This window comes from Ziziphus jujuba, chromosome 12, assembly GCF_031755915.1.
Source record: "Ziziphus jujuba cultivar Dongzao chromosome 12, ASM3175591v1".
Lineage (NCBI taxonomy): Eukaryota > Viridiplantae > Streptophyta > Magnoliopsida > Rosales > Rhamnaceae > Ziziphus > Ziziphus jujuba.
The window spans coordinates 19,463,903-19,486,370 of NC_083390.1; the positions used below are offsets into that span (position 1 = coordinate 19,463,903).

The 22,468-nt window shown below is 31.4% G+C and overlaps 2 protein-coding genes across 2 annotated transcripts; both read right to left on the bottom strand.

The window, feature by feature from the left end:
- Positions 1-276: 276 nt before the first annotated feature.
- Positions 277-2,248, bottom strand: LOC107429265 (protein PLANT CADMIUM RESISTANCE 2). Its single transcript, XM_016039919.4, has 4 exons — positions 1,774-2,248; positions 1,547-1,618; positions 1,012-1,224; positions 277-651 (listed from the first exon to the last, which is right to left on the bottom strand). The coding sequence occupies exons 1-4, from the start codon at positions 1,967-1,969 to the stop codon at positions 575-577; spliced, it is 558 nt and encodes a 185-aa protein (XP_015895405.3). The 5' UTR covers positions 1,970-2,248; the 3' UTR covers positions 277-574.
- Positions 2,249-7,403: 5,155 nt separating this feature from the next.
- LOC107429262 (cell number regulator 2-like) lies at positions 7,404-8,631 on the bottom strand. The gene is made up of 4 exons (XM_060813172.1): positions 8,522-8,631; positions 8,322-8,374; positions 7,818-8,030; positions 7,404-7,555 (listed from the first exon to the last, which is right to left on the bottom strand). The coding sequence occupies exons 1-4, from the start codon at positions 8,629-8,631 to the stop codon at positions 7,476-7,478; spliced, it is 456 nt and encodes a 151-aa protein (XP_060669155.1). The 3' UTR covers positions 7,404-7,475.
- Positions 8,632-22,468: the final 13,837 nt, after the last annotated feature.

The window sequence follows — 22,468 nt, forward strand, 5'->3', positions numbered from 1 at the left end:
TTAATCACTTAAAATTGTCTTATAGTAATTCATATGCAACATTTAAATTTTTTTTTTTTACTATAAATACGTCTTTTCGTATTTTATTTTTATTTCTTTTTCTCTTGTTCACCAATCAAGAATTTATGTAATCTAGCCCAACCTACTAGTATTGTGGTCAAGTAGTGTTTCTTGTTACTTCAATAAAAATAAAAATAAAAATGGTGATTATAATCATTTGGCTTGTGACTGATAATACACATTATTAATAATAAGCAATCAAAGCAAAAACAATAATAATAATAATAATAATAAGCAAATTTTATTATTAATAATATTTAGCTTTATATTCACACACACACACACACAAAAAATAATAATAAATAATAATAATAATAATAATACACCAGCTGCTCCTCAATTTACACTGCTAATTTTGGTTTTCCAAGAAAATACAGCACTATATATATAAAATTGCTACAATCACAACAAATACGCAACTAAGATCAACAACGAAATTATTTTCTCAACTATTTTGCTTTCTTTGTATGTATAGACTAGTTAATTGGGAAAAGTAGTTGAAGTTAAATTTCATTTACCGGGACATGCCTTCTTCCACCACTGGGGCCATGGCCACCTCTCGATTTTTTTCCTCCACATTTCCATGCCATCCTGCACGGCAATTTTATAAGTCAACATCTATTATAAGTCAAACTACGGTGGGCGCAATATCCACGTTAAAGCGAGAGTCCGGCAATTTATAATTGCTAATAAGTGTCTACTAGCATTTGTATATGGCCATTATTTATCATATAAAAAAATTATGTATATAATTTTATCGTAATCAATATATATAGATACAGAATTATAATTGATAATGGTTTGAGCGCTCTAAATAACATCTCAATTAATAATTCAAATTTAAAAATTAAAGTGATATACATATGTGTGTGTGTGTCTATAGATATACATATATTATGAACATAAGGTGAGAAATATGTTAATAAGGAAATTTGAAAGGGAATGAATTACCAATAGACATGTTGTAGCCGCGGTTTTGGAGCTCACGATGCTCTTGGCAAAGAGCGCAGGACTCGCAGAAGCAGTGAACCAAACAATCACCACAGGGGCTTTCAGCGAGCGAATATTGTTGCCTCATCTTTGTTCTGTAGAAGCATGAATAGCAACACGGGAAACCAGTCACACAAGCAATCAATGTGTACAGCGCTCCATTTGCTCCACAAGCTGCCCAAAAAAAAAAAAAAAAAAAAATCCCAAATCTCACAAAATCATTCGTACAAAAAAGAAAATAGAAAGAAAAAGAAACTTACTAAAATGTCTAAGTATGGCAGATTACTTTTCAAAATGTTTTCATAAACAGTTTCTGACAATGTTTGGATAGTTTTTTAACTTGAAAAAAAAAAAAAAGGCTTTAGTTTTTCATAAAAATTTATAACCAAAGTAAAGTAATAAAGTGTAGCTCTTTTTATTCTTATTTTTATTTATTCTGAAATATTATCCATGAAAAGAGAAGTTATCGATAAAACATAATTTGATTACTACTTACATGATGATCCTTTGTCAACAATCTCAGCAATCCGGCCAAAAGTTACACAGGGACACCAACATGTTATGCAACCTGCAGTTCAATTTCACCAAAAAATAAAAATAAAAAAAGCATGAGTTTCAATCATTTTAACACTATTGGATAAAAAACAAAAAAAAGGAAAAGTACCAAAGCATCAGAAAAATTAGAACATATATATATATATATATAAATATAAATTAACTAACAGGTCTTGACATCGGAGAAGCAGTCAAAGAGGCCGGTGGACCAAGGACCACGAGTTTTGGGGCGGAGATGAAACTGTGGTGGGGGTTGAGAACTGTGATCTGAGACATAAGGGTCGGAGGACATAACGGGTATTCCAGTTGTTGGGGTTTGAGAATCTGAGTACTTCTCATATGAATTTGGTTTTGAGGAATACATTGTTAACTAAGTAATTATTATTCAGCTGAAGAAGAAGAAGACGAAGAAGAAGAGGTGTGTTGAAGTTGAAGCTAAAGCTATATGCGGAGGAAGAAGAAGACCAAGATAGAAAGTAAGGACTAAGGAGAATATAATAGGGGAAGGGAAGGCCTAAGTTTTTTAGATATAATGGAGTAAAGAATGGGTTGGGTTTACAATTTGCAAATGAAATAAGCGAAAAATTCTACGCTCCTTAATTTGATTAATTAGTCGCCCTCCATGACTCTCCCTCTCTCACATACATTACCCCTGCAAATTACGCGTCCATGAAACTTCAGACCAGTCTTTGTAGGTTTGTATACGTGTTGCTTTTTTATTGGATTTTGAATTGTCAATGCCAGAGTGTACACTCCGGGTTCAGATCTTATCCACATGGGAAGTAATTGACAAGTGTGAGAGCGCAAACCAGGCAGAATATATGTTATACCTGGATGTTAATTTGTATTAATTTATGTTTAATTTATTTAGAACTACTAAAAAATCACATTATTTAACAAATATATTATTGGGAATAAACCATGTATCTATTTTTTTTATTTTATTTTTAAAAGTTAGTTGACAAATAGGTTTCTTGCGAATGTGAGTTTTACGTTCAGTGATTGTTTTGATCATTAATTTCTTTCTTTGCAAAATATAATAATAAAGAGGTCATTGTAATTATTATTATTACTTTGTCAAATGCCTTGCGTCCCAAATTAAGTTTCCCACGTTTAATTTTGTTTTATTTATTTATTTATTTTTTCCTTTAACGAAACGAACATAAAATTTGAGAAAGGACGATAACGGCACGCGATCCTCATCCTAATTTCTTTATAAAAAGACAAAGAAAAAAGAAAAGGTCCAAATTGTCCAAATTCTAATAGTAACGTGGAGCCCTCTTACTCATAGGTTTGGTCCAACAATGGAATTTACCTCCCATTTATATTTTGGTCAACAACTTCAATATCTGTAATTTCTGTGACGTGTTTTATGGGACTATGCTAAACTAAAACTAAAAGATCTGCAATACAATTATTTATATATATTTTTTGGTTATAGAATGATTAGTGTGGGATAAATAAATTCAAAACAATGTATCTAACATGCTAGAATATTATATATCAATATCATGTCATAAAGATGTCATTGGTTTATTATTTTGTGTAATTATCGTAATAACATTGTATATACAAAATTTTCAAATTAATGACAAATGAATTAATTTTAAAGTTGCTTTCAATGTGAGGTTGAGTTGAATGGGCTTCCTACAAATTTTGATACGACACATAAGCATATATGTATTTTGGATGGGCTTTCTTAAGGCTAGATGGGCTTCCTTAAGGCTCCAAAACACTTCTAAAACGTGAAAAGCTCTACTTCTATTAATCGCTTTCACCGAGTCATATATCGCTTTCACTGAGTCATATATCCTCAGGGAATCAAAGGATATCAACCCCCCCCCCCCCCCCAAAAAAAAAAAAAAAAAAAAATGTTTTTGTGGCTTGTGAAGTACCAAAATTATAATTAGCATGCCCAATAGTTGGGTGGCCACATTGCCACGCTGCAATTGTGCACCACCCTAAAGCTGAAACCTTTTCACTTTCTTCCCATTTTACTCTCATTTAAAATTTGGAAAAAGAATAATTTACTGCTTTTATGGCCTTCTTTGAGTTCCACACACAATAGAAGGTTCTTGAATAAAAACCAACCAATTTTGGAAACTCTTTGCTAAATCAGGAGATGAACATGCTACAAATCTGGAATTCTGATTCTTCATTCAACAAGTAGGTTCAAGATCAAGCAGTATTCTAAGATAAGGAACAAAGATGAGCATTCAAATTTTGGTTGGAGAACAATTTACCAATGAATTTATAATTTCATAACGTTCACATTCTAAAGTGGAAGAAACATATTCACCAAAAATATATATATATATATATATATATGGAAGAAATCTGACATACAGTACAAAATAGAATGATTTGACATGAGTATATGTAGTCTCTTTTTTTTAGAAATTCAGGGAACACAATTACATAAAGGTCAAATATTTCGCAATGGGTGTGGAGAAATTTACTATCTTGGCAAATCTCAGAGTTTCTATAACAAAAATTTTATGAGTTTCTAGGTGTATGAGCTTGCTTCTCCAATGACACGAAAATATGAGGGTTTTGAAAAATTCGTATTTGATGTGCAATGAAAGTGAAGGAAGGGAATATGGAAGAGAAGAAAAATAACCGTGATGAGCCAAAATGCCCCGTGGTAATGCATTTTATTTTTTAAAACGTGACTTATTCTGGTAGGTAGACTTTTACTAGCTTTAATTGTTTGAACTTTTTGGTAATTTACATATATATATATATATATATATATATAAAATATTAATTTGTGCTTTCAAGATATATTAATCTTAAATATATTGTTTTTCTATTATTATTATTTATAATAATTTTTCCACAATTTTGGTGTGAGTGGGTTGCTTAACATCACTTGACATATTAAATATATATATATATATATATAGTTTACGTTTTTTATTTTTATTTTTTTATTACAAATGGAGGAGGAGAGGTTTTCACCTAAGCAAAATTTGAACCTTGAATTTAGAGGTATACTCTCAATGGATTTACCATCAAATCAAACTTACAATATATTGTTTACCGATTAGTTTTTGGTGTTTTACTCATTAGTTAAATATAATATATTGTGTACTAATTAGTTTTTTTGTTTTTTTAATAAAGAATGGAATATGCTTAAATTAAGAAATATTTAGTATACATTATAATTAACTGTCGAGTATAAACTTGATATTAGCACTTAATAAAGAAAAGAGGGGTATTTGGCCACCCCTATACTTTAACAATTTTTTATTTTCTGACATCTACTATATTAACACAAATTAAATTGCAATATTTGATTATAATAAACAAGCTGAGATTGTTTTGTAATTTGATACTTAACAATACCATTAATCAATATTAAGAATAGAATTCGATAAGATTTGTCATTTAAAGGAAAAACATTGTATTTTTGATAAGCTTGGCTTAGTCATTTTGGTGTGTAATTTAAAGTAACTTGTATCATTTGTATAATAACATTTCTTAAAACAATTTATTAGTCAATATAGAAAATCCTAATAATTCTTTTACGTAATATAAGCATAGTTGTACATATAATTATATACCGTATGATCAATTATACAAGATAACTTATATAATATATATGTAAATTTTGGGGAAATAGAATTTCAAAGATAATTTATACAATATATATCGGTTCTATATGGTATAACTTTTGATAAATTGCTTTTAATTTTTAACATTTAAAAGCTATTTTTGAATATGTTTAAATAACTTTTTAAAACTACTTACAATTTTAAAAAAACTTATAACAAAAGTAAATAAAAAATAATTTTTTATAAAATTCTTTTGAATAAACAAAAACCGAACTAAAAGTTATGTCAAATAGAATTTTAGAACATATTTTTTTTTCTTTTTGTGCAAATCAAGAAAAAACATTTGCTATATTTATATCCAAATGGAAAAAAATATCTTATTAACCTGTTGAAGAATTTAATATTGTTAAAAAAACATAAATTGTTGTGGGATGGAAATCTGTTTAGATTTTTTTGGTGAGAAATAAGGGTTTTATAAACCGAAAAAGGCAAGCCTAACAAGCGAAAAAAAGTTTGCCAGCAGATCAGGAACTAGCAAAGTTGTCTCTCCCCCAATGACCGACCGAAAATAATTTCAACGATAGTACTGTTATAAAGTAATGTAAATCATTTTCGGTTTTTGTTTTTGAACACTGGTAACATATAATAAAATGAGACATTGTAATATCATAATAAATCTAATTAGAATTTACTAAACACAGTAGGTTAAAAATATCTTTTTATTCTTTTTATGCAAAAAAAGAAAAAAAAAAGAAAAAAATAATTTAAATGCTTTGGCAATCATAAATTGATTAAATTTTCGATTAGAAAAATTAGGCATACTCCTTCAAGCAAAGGAAGGAGAAAAAATTTATTAAAAATAAATTTCCCAAAGTAATTTGAAACTTGGAAAAGAATTGATAAAAACATAAAAATATAATAATAAGCATTTTTTTTTAAATTAAGCTAAAAAGTATTATATTACAAAATACTAATAGACAAATATTTTGATTATACTAAACAATTAATATTGAAGAAAAGTAAGGGATAAAAAAGTAGATATTGGAACAAAATATTTTAAGAAAAAATAAAAAATCTGGTTAGGAGATAAAATGAAGAGGGGGGCACATAGGGCATTTTAGAAGAAGAATAGGATAAAATAGTAAAAAGATAAAGAAAATTAAAAAAGAAAAAGGAAAAGATTGAGACCCTATATGGGTCCGTCCCTCCTCTCTTGATCCATGGTGTTTACAAAATCAATACAAATTATGATGCAGCCTTACAATTACACCCTCAAAAGATGAACTGACCGCCCACTTACAGGACTAGTGAACTGATCTATTAAAACATATCACATCCAAACAACAAAATTCCAACCTTTGAAAACGACCAGGCTCCACCACTTCTGGCATCCACCACTTCTGGCATGTGTGAGCACTCCCGTTGATTGTGAACATAAATGACATTCCCTTGAGCCTCACGTTGAGTGCTGAGAACCCCTTTTCCACAGCCTAGAACAATCTTTCTTCTTCCTGCATCATTTCATTAAGGAAGAGAAAGGCAAATTTTGTCTTTCCTAGTCTTTAACCCGCAAATTCTCTTCTTCCGAAACTAAGGACCAGCCAACTTTTCCGAGCAGTTCATTTTTCATTGCCTCAAAACTTCTCATGACTACTGTTTAAATTTTACCATAAAAAAACTAAATTTCACATGGGGTATAACAGATTAAAATCTAATCGCGTATGTATATAAAATAATTTATCTTTTTATGATCTCATATTAAAACAATAATGTGGTGGTCCACTTGTTAGTGATGTTCCACCATGTCCATTGTCTTATTATTCGACTTAAAAAGTTCATGACGAACTACTTTAATTTGGATTCAGAAATTAAGAAGATATTTCCACTCCATTTGCATATATTGTCTTGCTATTTATTTATTTTAGGATCCAGTAGTTGTACTTTTCTTTAATAAAAAACAAAATAACAATGGTGATCATAATCATTTGGGCTTTGACTGTTATTACACATTAATAATAAAAAGCAAATTGAATTATTCATAATATTTAGCTTTATATTCACCAAAATGCATACATATATATATATATATATATAGATATATAGCTACTCCTCATTTTACAATATGAATTTTTGTTTTCCAAGAAAATACAACACTGCATATAAATTGGTACAAGCACAACAAACACATAAGTAAGACCAAAAACAAAATTATTTTCTTAATATTTTGCTTTCTTTATTCATATATATATATATATATATATAGATATATATGCAAAGGCTAGTTAATTTGTAAAACTAGCTGAAGTAGAAATTTCATTTACGGGACATGCCTCCTTCCACCAGTGGAGCCACGGCCACTTCTTGATTTTTTTCCTGCACATTTCCGTGCCATCCTGCACCGCAATTCAAGTTAGCCAACATATATTACCAATAATGCTACGATGGGCGTAACCCTTCCATCATGGTGGAAGTTTACACGTCTATTAGTGTTTGCAATTGGTCACACTATATATATGCTATTTTATCGTATCCAATATATATAGATATAATCAGTGGAGAACCATTTGAATGCTATAAATATATATTATCTCAATCAACTATTCAAATTAAAAATCGAATTATGTTAGTAACGAAATTTGGAAAGAAATGAATTACCAAGAATCATGTTATAGCCGCGGTTTTGGAGCTCACGATGCTCTTGGCAAAGAGCACATCGCCCACAGAGGCGATGAACCAAACAATCACAACAAGGGCTTTCCTTCAGTGCATATTGTTGCCTCATCTTGGTTCGGTAAAACCATGAATAGATACATTGGCCACCACTCCCAAAGTAAACCAATGCGTAAAGTGCTCCATTTACTTCACAAGCTGCCGAGAAAAAAAAAAACAAAAAAACCAATCCCACAAAATCGTTATTCATACGGGAAAATAAAAAAAAAAAAAACCACCAAAATCTAATATAATTAGGCCTAATTTGCCATGCTTTTGATAATGCTTTCAGAAGCAGTTTCTGGTAGTGTGTTAAAATAGTTTGTTTTGGAGGAGCTTTAGTCTTCCACTAAAACTTCTTATCAAAGCTAGTGAAAATGTAGCTTTTTTGGGAAAAATTATTCATTTACAAAGAAATTATTGACAAATCCTAATCTAATTAGTACTTACATGATGACCCTTTATCAACAATCTCAGAAATTTGGCCAAAAGTAATATGCAACCTGCAGTTCAATAAATAAATAAATAAATAAGACAGAGAATGAGTTTCAACCATTTTCACACTAATGGATAAAAACAAAAAATTACATAGTAGAAGAAAAATTAGGAAATATAAAAAGAAAAATAATAATTAACTAACAGGTTTTGACATCGGAGAAGCAGTCACAGAGGCCAGTGGACGAGTTTTCGGGCGAGGATGATGTGGAAGCTGTGGTGGGGTTTGAGAACTGTGAGCTGAGACATAAGGGTCCGAGGACATAACGGGCATTCCAGTTGTTGGGGCTTGGGAAGCTGGGAATTTCTCGTTGGAATGTGGGTTTCAGGAATACAATGTTGATTAATCATCGTTCAGCAGAAGAAGAAGAAGAAGAAGAAGAAGAAGAGCTGTCAGCTGTGATAATGTGGAAGCTATGTGAGGTCAGATGTGATCCACATCGAAAGTGAGCAAACCAAGTAGAATGTAATAGTCCATATTAGACATTGGAAGTTAGTTTGGATTAATTTAAGACACATAATCTAAGAAATATATATCTACGACTGGGAACAAGTCATGTTTTTAGTTTTTATTATTTGATTTTTCAAGGTTAGTTGAAAAAAATAGTTATTTTTGCGAATGGGAGTTTTTCATTTAGAGATTGTTTTGATCATTAATATTTTTCTTTGCAATAATAACAATAAAAGGTGACAATTATTATTATTTTGGAAAAATGCCTTGCAGTCCAGGTCGAGTCTGACAAGGTTTAATTTTTAATTTTTAATTTTTTAATTTTTTAATTTTTTTTTTTGGGGAACAAATGTGAAAGGCTAATAGCATACACGATCCTTATCCGAATTTCTAAAATAAGACAAATAATGCAGTATGGACTTTTATGATTGTTGTCCAAATGCTAATGGCAATGTGGATTCTCATGTGTACATATCTTATCCTCGTACTAAACGACATATGAAACATTTGGTGTTATGGGGGATGGTAATTGAATAGAAAAAAAAATTATTCCACTATCGTATGTAAGTTTGGAAATTGTGGTTTAAATCTTAAAATTGAACTATAATGTTTATGATATTATCATAAAACATCTTGTTTCGTTTACCCCCAAAAATGAAATATTTGGTCAACAATTTCAATATCTATAATTTCTAAAAGCTGTTTTGTGTTATAAATGAATATACTAAATTAAAATTTAAAGATTTGCATTCAAATTATTTATAATCTTTTGGTTATAAAATGATTAATTTGAGATAAATAAATTCTAAACAATATATCTAACAGGCTAGCCGACCATATAAATTTGTGCAAGAATATTATATATGATAGCATATAGATTTCATTGGTAATAATATTTTATACAATTATCGTAAACTGAAAACCCTTTTTATTTTCTTCCCTTTTTCACTCTCGTTTAAAATTCGGAAAAACAAGGAATAATTTGCTGCTTTTATGGTGACTTGTACGATAACAAGGTTCTTGAACTGAAACCAATTTTGGAAACTCAGGAGATGGACATGCTATATATATCTAGAATTTTGATTCGTCATTCAACTTGTAGGTTCAAGAACCAAGATCAAGCAGTATTCTCAGATGAAAACAAAGATGGACATTCAAATTTTGGATGTAGAACTTATACAATAAATCTATAATTTCATAACGTTCTCATTCTAAAGTGGAATAAATCTTACCCACCCAAAAAAAAAAAAAAAAAGTAGAAGAAATCTGGCATACAGTACAAAATATAATGATTTTAGAGGACATAGAAATTTACTATTTTGGCAAATCTGAGAGCTTTGTTTTTATCTTATGACAAAAATTTGATGAGTTTCTCAACCTATCAGTCTGCCTTTCTGGATGCATTACGCTATGACACCAAAATCTTTGGGTTTTGAAAATTCGTATTTGATGTGCAATCAAAGTGAAGGAAGGTAATATGGAAAAGAGAAAAAAATAACCGAGATGAGCTAAAAAGCCCAGTGATAATACATTTTATTTACATGACTTCTTCTAATATGTAGGCTTTTACTAGCTTTAATTTTTTGAACTTTTGGTTGTATATATGTATATATATAGAGCAAGATTACGGGCATAAATATTAATAATAATTTTTTAAAAATTACCGTCAATATTTATATATATATAAAAAAATAATGATGATGGTTTTTTAAAAAATCTTTGTCAATACTCACAGTCCGTATATGGACCGTTCGTGTAACACCCCGTCCCAAACCGCATCGAAATTCGTGCACGTTGACCGAGGTTGACCGTTGACCGAGTGGGTCAAAAGTTGACTTTTTGTTCCAGTTGAAATTTCTAGTTGACCGTGGTATCGTGGTGAAATGCATGATGTCCTGAGTTCGTAGACTGGTAGCACGTCAGAAACGGAGCTACGGTTTGAAAGTTATGGGTAAAACAAATCGAGGTGCAAACTGTCCAAAAGGTGCCGGGAGTTGACTTTTTATAGGTGTATAATTTTGTTTTGATTTTGTATGGTTGTAAAGTACTCATCGATACGAGTTCATAGACTAGCGAACCGTTTAAATTGGACATCTGGTTAAAAAGTTATGGACGTGTGAAGTTTTCCGGATACCGTAATATTTTATTATATCTGGCTTAAATGCACAGTGACGCCATGTGTCGACATCTGATTGGTCCACGTGGGTGAACAGTGTCACCCACGGTGGCTTTTATTTGGCAAAAACGTCGGGGGAGGAGAGAGAAAGAGAGAGAGGAGAAAGAGAGAGAGAGAGAGAGAATCGCCGGCCACCGGAGTTGTCAAATTTTCCGGCCGATTCTTGCTACACACGCCGGCCAGACGGGATTAACTCCCCATTCCCGGCCGAACCCCAAAATCACAAGGCCAACCGACCGACGACGCGCCCGGATCGGGGCATTTTCCGAAGGCGGCGCCGAATTCTTCAACCGCCGAGATCTCCACATTCCAGCTTCCGTTCTTGTCACCGCGGGTACCGTTGGAACCCTCTCCCTTCAAGCTACAAAACCTCCAAAAATCTCGGCCATCAACCACCGCACGCACCGGTGGCGGCAACGGTTGACGGTGACCGCAACGGCTCGCCGGAGAAATCCCTGTTTCGGCGAGTACCCAGTCCCGTCTCAGGTCCCTCTCCACTAATTCCGACCCTCTGAATCCAAATCCGACGTCCTTTTCCTCCAATTCGGGACGGTTTGAGAGAATCGAAGAGTTGAATCCTGAAAGCTTTCCGGCGAGATTCCGGCCACCTCAGGTCCGATCTCCGGGAAGTAAGACCAGATCCGTGATCCTCGTCACTCAAGCTTCGATTTGGTATATTACTCGTCAATTTTGGTTGTCGTTTGTATTCGCTCACCGAGTACCCATTTGGGAGTTATCCGATTAAAATATTAATATATTTGGTTTGGTGTATTGTGGATGTTTTAGGTGCACATGTGTGTTGTGGAGTTGATCCTGCGGAGGATCTTAGCTGATATACGTGCTTAAGGTGAGTGACCCACCTTTAAAAAATATTTTGGGGTAATTAATTATATTTATGTGGTGTTAAATTGATATCTGGAATTTGTGCTCATGTGGTGGAATTTGAATATAATTGGGAAAAAATATTATTTTATATATATATTTACCCATTGATGCTAAACGGAATTTTGGGTTACTAAGAATTTCCCGATTATTATTTTATTGTGATTTAATTGTATTTATTACACATGAGCAAAGCATTTTCATTAATTAATTGTATTTGGATTTTGATATTATTTTTGGGCATAATTGGTTTAAATATTTTAAGGAAATTATTTGTTTAAATTGGTGGTTTAAATTTTATAATTATGCCCGTGGAATATTATTTGTTGAACCTCGCGTTACGAGAAAAATTATTTTTTATATCGTTATCGATGGTTTCGTATCGGAAATGTTAAAGGAAAATGTGGGATGGTAAATTTGAAAATTGGTATACTTTCCACGGTGATTTTTGGAAAATTGGTATGGTAATAATTAATTTAATAATTATTTTAGACGCACTCATACAGTATTGGTGTTCTGGTGTATATGTGGTTAGCACGCAAGTTATTATGTCTCCCGTGAGTTGCCATTAGATCGAGGGCAGGCAAGTTTTATATAGTGCACATAGCCACCCCCCTCCGTGGCCGGGATGACGGTTTCAGCAGTGGTACTGTCGGGACGCCGAAGTGCCGTATGCAAGTTTCTCTCTTTAATCTCCCCGCTAGTCGGTGCTTGGGACGCTGGGTATCGGAGGGCATCACTGGTATATGGTGTGATGCGTCAAGTATAAATTTTTAGATGAAAATTTCAAACCCCAAAGTGTTCAAAAATTATTTATTATATTTTATTACATTTTATTTATATTTGGGGTATTTATCTATTGTTTACTAAATTAATTGATCCCTTGGTTTTCAGGAATTACGAATATCGGGTTTTGTAAAAATGTTTTAAAAAGGAAACATTTCCAACGGAGTGAATAGTGAGGGTTTTGAGAGAAAATATTACTTTCAAATGGTTATTATTTATTTATTTATTTAATTGTTGGTATTAATTAAATTCCTTTATTTGCTATATTATTAATATTAAAGGTGTACAGTAGATATGGTCACTCACTGAGATGATAAGTATCTCACATTTTTTAAATTCCGTTCCCTTAGGTACAAGGGATGGTAGACGTTCTTTCGGAGCGAACCAAATCTCCGTTGCTGTCGTAGTTCGAGAAGTACCTTTGTCTTCATTTATTTCCATTGTAATATTTCTTTCATCCTTGTTGTATTCTATGCTTCATAGTACTTCATGAAGCTCTGTATACTGTTCTGGACACTTATGTATTATTTATGCACTGGATTACTGTTATTCATGTGAAGTGCTGTAAAATTGTGGAATCAATTTGTAGTATTGTGGAAGGAATAAGGGGATGAATATAGAAGTGTGTTTTCAGTGCAGGAAATTTGTGGTAAGTCCAACCCATAGGGGAGGTTCTGCCAGATTTTCCGTTGGAGGGTCCGGTAGGGTTTCCCTACGATCAGGACTTGTCTAGGGTTCCGGTGAGGAATTTTGGACGGGTCCTGACAGTTCGGATCGTAACACACCTTTATTTATATATATATATATATATATTAGTGTTTTAAAAGTCAAAAGTGTAAGTAAAAAAAAAATAGTAATAATAAAAAAAACTCACTCATGCGGACTACGTGTCAGGACCTGTCCAAAATTCCTCACCGGAACCCTAGACAAGCCCTGATCCCAGGGAAACCCTACCGGATCTTCCAATGGAAAATCCGACAGAACCTCCCCTAAGAGTTGGACTTACCACAAAGTTTCTGCACTGAAAACACACTTCTATATATATCCCCTTATTCCTCCCACATTACTACAATATAATTCCACAAATTTGTAGCACTCCAAATGAATAAAAGTAAATCAGTGCATAATTAATAACTAAATGTCCAATACAGTATACAGAGCATTACACAAATAAATATGACTTTAATACAATGTCAGATAAAAAAGCAATACAAAATGAAGAGGAAAAAGGGAAGAAATGCTTCTTGGACTTTCGGCAATGAACTGAGACGTCGAGTTCACCCCGGACGATCAATGTCTCCCAACCTGGACCTAGGGGAACGGAATTTAAAAATATGAGATGCTAATCATCTCAGTCAGTGACCCTATCTACCGTACAATTATAGAGCAACGATAATTATAATACATTTGATTAATTAATAATAAATAAATAAATAAATAAATAAATAATTGAAAATAATATTTCCTCTCAAAACCCTCACCATCCATTCTGTTGGAAAGGTTCCCCTTTTAAAACATTTTCGCAAAATCCAATATTTTATGCCCCATAATTCAAGTAATAATTAATTTAATAAATAATTAAACAATCCAAATACCAATAAAATGTAATGAAATATAATAAAATAAATTTGGAATACTTGCATGAAAGAAATATAACATAAAAGAAGAATTCAATATATAATTCATATAATTTGATTAAATAAATTAAGATAAACAGTATCAAAAATATAATTTAAATAATTATAAATAGATGATAAAATAAATTAAATACACTTAATTTAAATACGATTTTAAAACCTTTAGGGTTTGAAATTTCTATCTGAAAATTTATACTTGACGCACCACACTATATACCAGTGATGCCCTCCGATACCCAACATACCGAGCACCGTCCGGTAGGAGGTTAAAGAGAGAAACTTGCATAAGGTCGTTTCGGCGTCCCGACAGTGCCGCTGCTTAAACCGTCATCCCGGCCATGGAGGGGGGCGGCTTATGTGCACCATATAAAACTTGTCTGCCCTTGGTCCGATGACAACTCACAGAAGACATTATAACTTGCACGCTCATTAACATATACAGTACAGAACACCAGTACTGTATGAATGCGTCTAAAATAAATAACCAAATTTTATTATAAAAAGGTACGTAATTTTTTCAAAATTTACCGTGGGAATTATACCATTTTTCGAACTCAACCTTCCACATTTTTCTTTAACATTTCCAGCATGAATACTTCGATAATATATATAATTTTTCTCATATTACAAAACCCATCGATACAATTATAAAATTTTCAAATCCATCAACTTTCATTTCCATCAACTCAAATATACAATTTTCCAATGGCATAAATATTTTTGAAACATAATTCTTTATAACAAAAATTTTTCTCCAATCCTCAAAATCCATTTAAATCAACAAATCCTTAAAACCACATAAATTTCATATATAATTAATTCATATAATTGAATAATAACCATAGCAACAATTAAAATAGATCAAACCACAATTTCTTTAAATTCCTAAATATATTCTTTTGTCACCAAAAAATATATTAAAAACATTATAATTTAGCAATACAATTTATATGGAGATTCTCTTAATATCAAATACATAAAACATATTTATCAAATATTTAATTATGAAATATTCCAACAATGAAACTTCATAATAATTACCAAAATCTCAAATTCCTTAAAACCAAAATATTTAATTCCATTCAATTTTGGCACCAAAATTCCAAATATAAATTTACTAAATATTCAACACATCAAACATATTTTTCAAACAACCAATTTACACAAAATATATATATCTTAACATCCCAAAATAATTTTGAAGGTGGGTCACTCACCTGGAGCACGTAATTAATCCAAGATCCTCCATGGGATAAATTCCACGACGTACACGTGCTCCTAGAACAACAATATTACACAATTCAAATAAATTAATATTTTACTAGGGTAAATAATACCCGGTACCCGGGGGACTAACACAAACGTTAACCAAAATTGACGAGTACTATACCAAATCGAAGCTTGAGTGACGAGGATTAGGAATCCGGTCTTACTTCCCGGAGATCGGACTTGAGGTGGCCGGAATCTCGCTGGAAAGCTTTTGGGATTCAACTCCTCGATTCTCTCAATCCGTTGAGATTTGAGGAATGGGGACACCGAATTTGGGTTCAGAGGGTCAGAATTAGTGGGAAAGAAGGGTCGGAAAGTCAATTTCCCGGCGAGCCGCCGTGGTTACCGGAATCCACCACAGCCGCCCTGGCCATGATATTTGGTGGAAAGGTAGATCTGGTGATGGGTAACTCAATGGAACTGGCAGTGAGGCAAACGGTGGCCGGAATAGGGAGAAATCGGGGTTTGAAGAATCGGAACCGCCGCCGGAAAAAACCTTGATCCGGGCTTGTCGGCCATCGGTTGGTCGTGATTTTTGGCTGGCTGGCCGGTTTTCAGGTGGGCTTCAAGGTGGGGTGGCGCGTGTACTGTTTTGGTGGTCGGAAATGGGTGAACGGCGGTGGCCGATTGGTTTCTCTCTCTAGCTCTCTCTCTCTCCTCCTCTTTTTCTCTCTCCTTTCCCGCCGGCTCACGCTTTTTGCCAAAATAAAAGCCACCTGTGGGTGACACTGTTCACTCATGGGATTGGCTGAAATTGCGACACATGGCGTATACTGTTCACTCAAGCCAAATATATTAAAATATTACAGTATTCGGAAAATTTCGCGTGTCCATAACTTTCAAACCATGTCCAAATCGGACGTGTCACTAGTTTACGGACTCGTATCGACGAGTACTTCACAACCATGCATGAGTCAAAGCTCAGCTTTGCATGAATAAAAAGTCAACTCCGGCACTCCTTGGACAATTTGGACATCAACTTGTTTTGCTCCTAACTTTCAAACCATAGCTCCGTTTTCGACGTGCTACTAGTCTATGGACTCGTGACAATGCGTACTTTGTAATGGTACCTTGGTCAACCTAGAATTCCATCCGAGTCAAAAAGTCAACTTTTGACCCTTTCGATCAACAGTCAACGGTCAAAGTTGGAAAACTTCCGTTCTACTTTGGGACGGGGTGTTACACTACGATACCTTTATATATATATATATATATATCTCAATATATCAGTGTTTTAAAAATCAAAAGTACAAGGAAAAAAAAAAAAAAAAAAAAGGTCGGCAATGTTTTACTTGTCTTGAGAGGAGGCATGAGCTTCTAATACATTAAGACGTAGATTTTTGGGGATTTAAAATATAATATTTTAAAAAATATAATATATGGACAAATAGAAGATTTAAAGAAATATATATTTAATTAAAAAATAAATATTTAATAATTAAAAAGTAAAAATATCTAAAATAGATAACAAACAAACTTAATAAATAAAAAATATAAAAATAAATATCAAGCTACCCATCTTAATAGGATAAGCGTCATCAGTGATCCCTATCATGATATTATCATGTGTGAAGTAAAAACTCCAATCTCAAGGTAAAGGTTTAAAAAGCCTCGCATATCAAGGAGAAAATCCAAAAGACCTTGTCAGCTAGACTTGGCAATTTGGATCATAACACGGCGACACGACTCGAAAACGATACGGAATAAATGGGTTTGAGTTTATTATAAATGGGTTCGGGTCATAATCGGGTCAACCCGTTTAACACGATTATTAATCGTGTCATTTTCGGGTTGACCTGTTTAACTCGAAATTGACCCGTTACGACCCATTTATTAAACGTGTCAGTTTCAACCCGACACGATTATATACCTATTACAACCCTTTTAAATTAATATTTTATCACTAATATAATATTTAATAACTAAAAAATATTATAAATTAAAAATTTTATAAAAATAATTTTCTATTACTAATTTTTTAAAAACAAAAAATACATTTTTAATAAAACAAAAACATAAAAATAAAAATAAAATAAAAAAAATTTTCGGGTTAATAGGTTAATTTTCTGGTTAACGGGTTAATAGGTTAGTTTTCGGGTTAATAGGTCAATTTCAGGTTAACGGGTTAATAGGTCAACACGACCCGTTAAAATAATCGTGTTAAACGGGTCGTGTCGTGTTGACCTGTTTATAAACAGGTCGGGTTAGTGTTTTAGGTACCTGACACGATTAATAAATGGGTCGTGTTCGGGTTAGACATTTTTGACACGATTATTAAACGGGTTGACACGAACACGACCCACCAACCCGAATTGCCAGGTATATTGTCAGCTATGTGCAGAGATAGGATGTTGCAGTCGTTTGGGCAATGCCATGACAAAGGAAACAATCAAGTCTATCAATTTGTTGGAGTCAGAGAACACCGTTGGCTTGCCATTAAAGAGGAGGCTGTTGGAGTGGGTGAACGATGCCATAGAGGCTGGTGATAGAATGGGTCATGGCTAAGACAGAACAGTGCAAAGCTTAAGATGCATGGGGAGTGCGCATTTCATGCTTTCGCCTTAAAATATATATGTATATATATACATATAATTTTATTATAAAAAAAAAGATTGTATTTATAAAATAAAAATTTAATGTTAAATATCATTTTGAAAGGGTTAATTTCATATTAAAATGAATAGATTTATTTTGTAAACATGTTTTAAGAAAAAATGTTCATTTCGAAATGAAACTAACTTTTCTATCTTAAATTTTTACTTTATAAAAAAAAAATGATACTTTTTATAATAAAATCCTTTATATATATATATATATATATAAAGAATCGCATTTATATTATGTTGATTTGATAATTTAGTTTAATAGCTTTTTTTACATCAGCTTTTACATAATTTGGATTTAAAAATTAATTAATTATCTAATATTGATTTTAATGATATATTAAATTTTTATTTAAAAAATATATTATATAGAAATTTTAAAATATTTTCAATAATTTTGTTCATTAAAATCATATTAAAAGTTAGAAAATATTAGTGTTAATATGGCATAATGCCTGTTTAACGACGGTGAGATTTACAAAATAATTTCCGATGGTTTTTGTTCAAAATGTTCAAAATAAAATTAGGTTTTTGTGTAATTTTTTACAAAATTATATTTAATTAAAATTAAACATAATTTATAAAAAAAAATAAATAAATAAAAAACACGAAAGGAGACAAGAGGAACAACAAACTATACTTCAGAAGAAGAACCCTGTCTCAAAGAAAAAGCAAGCAATTTTAGCAACGAATAATTCTGCTTCTACTAAATTTTTTAAACTTATTTTCTATTTATTTATCAACTTTTTTTTTTTTTAATCTTTTGTCTCCTTCTTTCCCCTTTATATATACTTTGAAACAGTTGGGAGAAAAAAAATATTTATAGTTTAGTTATCTATTTCTCTTTCAAACTCTTTCATGAAATTCGATTCTTTTTCTGCCATTTGTACATTTTGGTTAGGCAGTTTTCAATTCCTTTGCCTTAGATTTTATTTACCAATTATCTGTTCCGGAAAAAGAAAAAATATAGTATCAACTCATTATGAATTGTCTTTGTTTATATGAATATATGTTCTAAGAATTGGGTTTTTGATCTGAAATCATGTTATGCAAGCATTGAGATTTATTGAAGCATTTGAAATCAAGGATTTGTTGGGTTTATAATTTCTATGATAATGATTATCAAGATTCAAGCGAAATTTGTTTGTCTTCTGCAGGATGGGAGCAAGAAATTTGGCATGGGGCACATATTTAATTGCAAGTTAGGAAGAAGAAGAAATTGCAAGGAAGCAATTAAAAAAAAAAAAAAGTCAATGGACGAAGAAGAAATTAGTAAAGGCCAAAATAAGATAAAGAAAAACAAAAAAAAAAAACAAAAAAACCAAATTGTTGGCTCACTCTACGAAGAAATTAAAATGTTGTCTTAACTGTTTCCTTTTTTTTTTTTCTTTTTCTTTTTTAATGCTATATCAGCTTACCAAAGCTTTTATACAAGACGTTGGAGTGATATTTTTTAAAATCATATCTATTTATTTGTTGTGATTAGATTTTTTTAATAATTGATAGAACTATTGAAAATATTTTAATAAATTATAAATGTATTTTAAAATTTTAAATTTTTATGATTTTTGATCTAATATAGATCTGATTGTATATATAATTACATATAATATGATCAATTACAAAAGATAACTTATAAAATAGTGATAACTTATACAATATATATATATATTTTAGAATCATTATTTGAGAAAATAGTGACAAAACGATTAAATTGTCTAATCCTTAGGGTATACCTTGTTCACAGGATTTCCCAGTTCTTAAACAGGGTTTTTTGCGTTAACATGATGCAAATTTTGCCAAACTAATAAAAAAAAAAAAGAAGAGGGAAATTGAGAAAATACCGTATATCCACTTTGGAGGTGTACAGAGTTATCTTTCAATTCTAATAAACAGTTTTTGTTGGGCCTGGATTACTGGGCTCCTATGGCTACCTTATTGAGAAAAAAAAAAAATATATATATATATATATATATTTCTCCACAAACGAGAGAAATTCTTTTTGCAATGCAAATGAAACGTATACACTCTCATAAAAACTTCAGCTCTAGATCTTGACCGTCCGCGAAGCTTTCGAGTGGGTTTTTGTGGGAGTGAAATAGCCTAAAGAAAATGAGAGGAGAGCACTAAAAGAAGACAGCAAGAGTAAGAGTTGGGAAGAGAGAGAGAGAGAGAGAGAGAGAGAGAGAGAGGCCTACTGGAATGGAGGAGCACATAAAAGAACACAAGCGGAAGCTAGGGTTTTTTCTTTTTGTATTTTAAATTTACCACCAAAACAATGAATTTACTACCAAACCAAGCCTAAAATATATTATTTATCCATTAGTTTTTAGTTTTTAACTCATTAGTTAAATATAACATATTGTTTACTCATTAGTTTTTTCAAATAAAGAATGGTATATGCTTAAGTTAAGAAATATTTAGGATACATTATAATTAACTCTGGATATTGATACTGATAAATATTTAGGATACATTATAATTAAGTATCAAACTTGATATTGATACTTAATAAAGAAAAAAGGGGTACTTGGCCACCCCAACACGTTTAACAATTGTTTCTTCTTTTTTTCTTTTTTCTTTTTTTCTCCCCCCTTTTCTGACATCTACTATATTAACACAAATTAAATTGCAATATTTGATTATATATAAACAAGTTGAGATTAATTGGTAATTTGATACTTAATGATACCATTAATCAATAATAACAATAGAATTCGATAAGATTTATCTTTTAAAGGAAAACATTTTACTTTTGATAAGCTTGACTTAGTCCTTTTGGTGTGTAACTTAAAGTAACTTGTATCATTTGTATAATAACATTTCTTAAAACAATTTATTTGTCAATAAAGAAAATCCTAATAACTTTTTTACCTAATATAAGCATAGTTGTATATATAATTATATACCGTATGATCACTTATAAAAGATAACTTATACTATATATATATATTGATATTTAGGAAATAGAGTTTCAAAAATAACTTATACAATATATATTTATATATAGGTTTTATACGGTGTAACTTTTGATAAATTGCTTTTAACTTTTAAGGCTTTAAAACTGTTTTTGAACATGTTTGAATAATTTTTTAAAAGCACTTAAAATTTCAAAAAAATTTCTAAAAGATGCGATAAAAAAGTAGCTTTTTATGGAATACTTTTAGATAAACAAAAACCGAACCAAAAACTATGTCAAATAGAAGTTTAGAGAACATTCCTCTTTTTTTCTTTTTGTGCTAATCAGGAAAATTTTGTTATATTTACATCCAAATGGAATACAATATCTTATTAATCTGTTGACGAATTAAATATAGTTGAGAAAATATAAATTGATATAGGATAGAGAAAATCTATTTAAATATTTTTAGTTAGAAATAGAGGTTTTATAAACCAAAAAAGACAAGCCAGAAAAAATTTCAGAAGTGATACTGTTCTAGAGTAGTGTAAATACTTTTCAATCTTTGTTCTTGAATGATGCTAACATAAAATAAAATCATACAATAAATCTAATTAGATATATCCTAAATACTGTTAGGACCCGTCCAAGATTCCTCACCGGAACCCTAGACAAGCCCTGATCCCAGGGAAATACCACCGAACCTTCCAACGGAAAATCCGGCAGCACCTCCCCTAAGGGTAGGACTTACCACAAATTTCCTGCACTGAAAATGCACTTCTATATTCATCCCCTTATTCCTCCCACATTACTACAAGTTGATTCCATAAATTTACAGCGCTTCAAAGAATAACAGCAATCCAGTGCATAAATAATAACTACACGTCCAATACACTATACAGAGCATTATACAAATGAATGTGGAATTTATACAATGACAGATAAAGAAGCAATACAAGATGGAGAGGAAAAAGGGAAGAAATACTTCTTGGACTTTCGGCAACGAACTGAGACGTCGAGCCCCGGACGATCAACGTCTCCCAATCTGGACCTAGGGGAACGTGAGATGCTAATCATCTCAGTGAGTGACCTTATCTACTGTACACTTTTAATATTAATAATATAACAAATAAAAGAATTTAATTAATCAATACCGAAAAATTAAATAAATAAATAAATAAACATTTGAAGGTAATATTTCCTCTCAAAGCCGTCACTAATCACTCCGTTGGAAATGTTCCCCTTTTAAAACATTTTCATAAAACCCGATATTCGTACTTCCCGAAAACCAAGGGATCAATTAATTTAATAAACAATAGATAAATACCCCAAATATAAATAAAATGTAATAATTTATAATAAATAGTTTTTGAACACTTTGGGGTTTGAAATTTCTTTA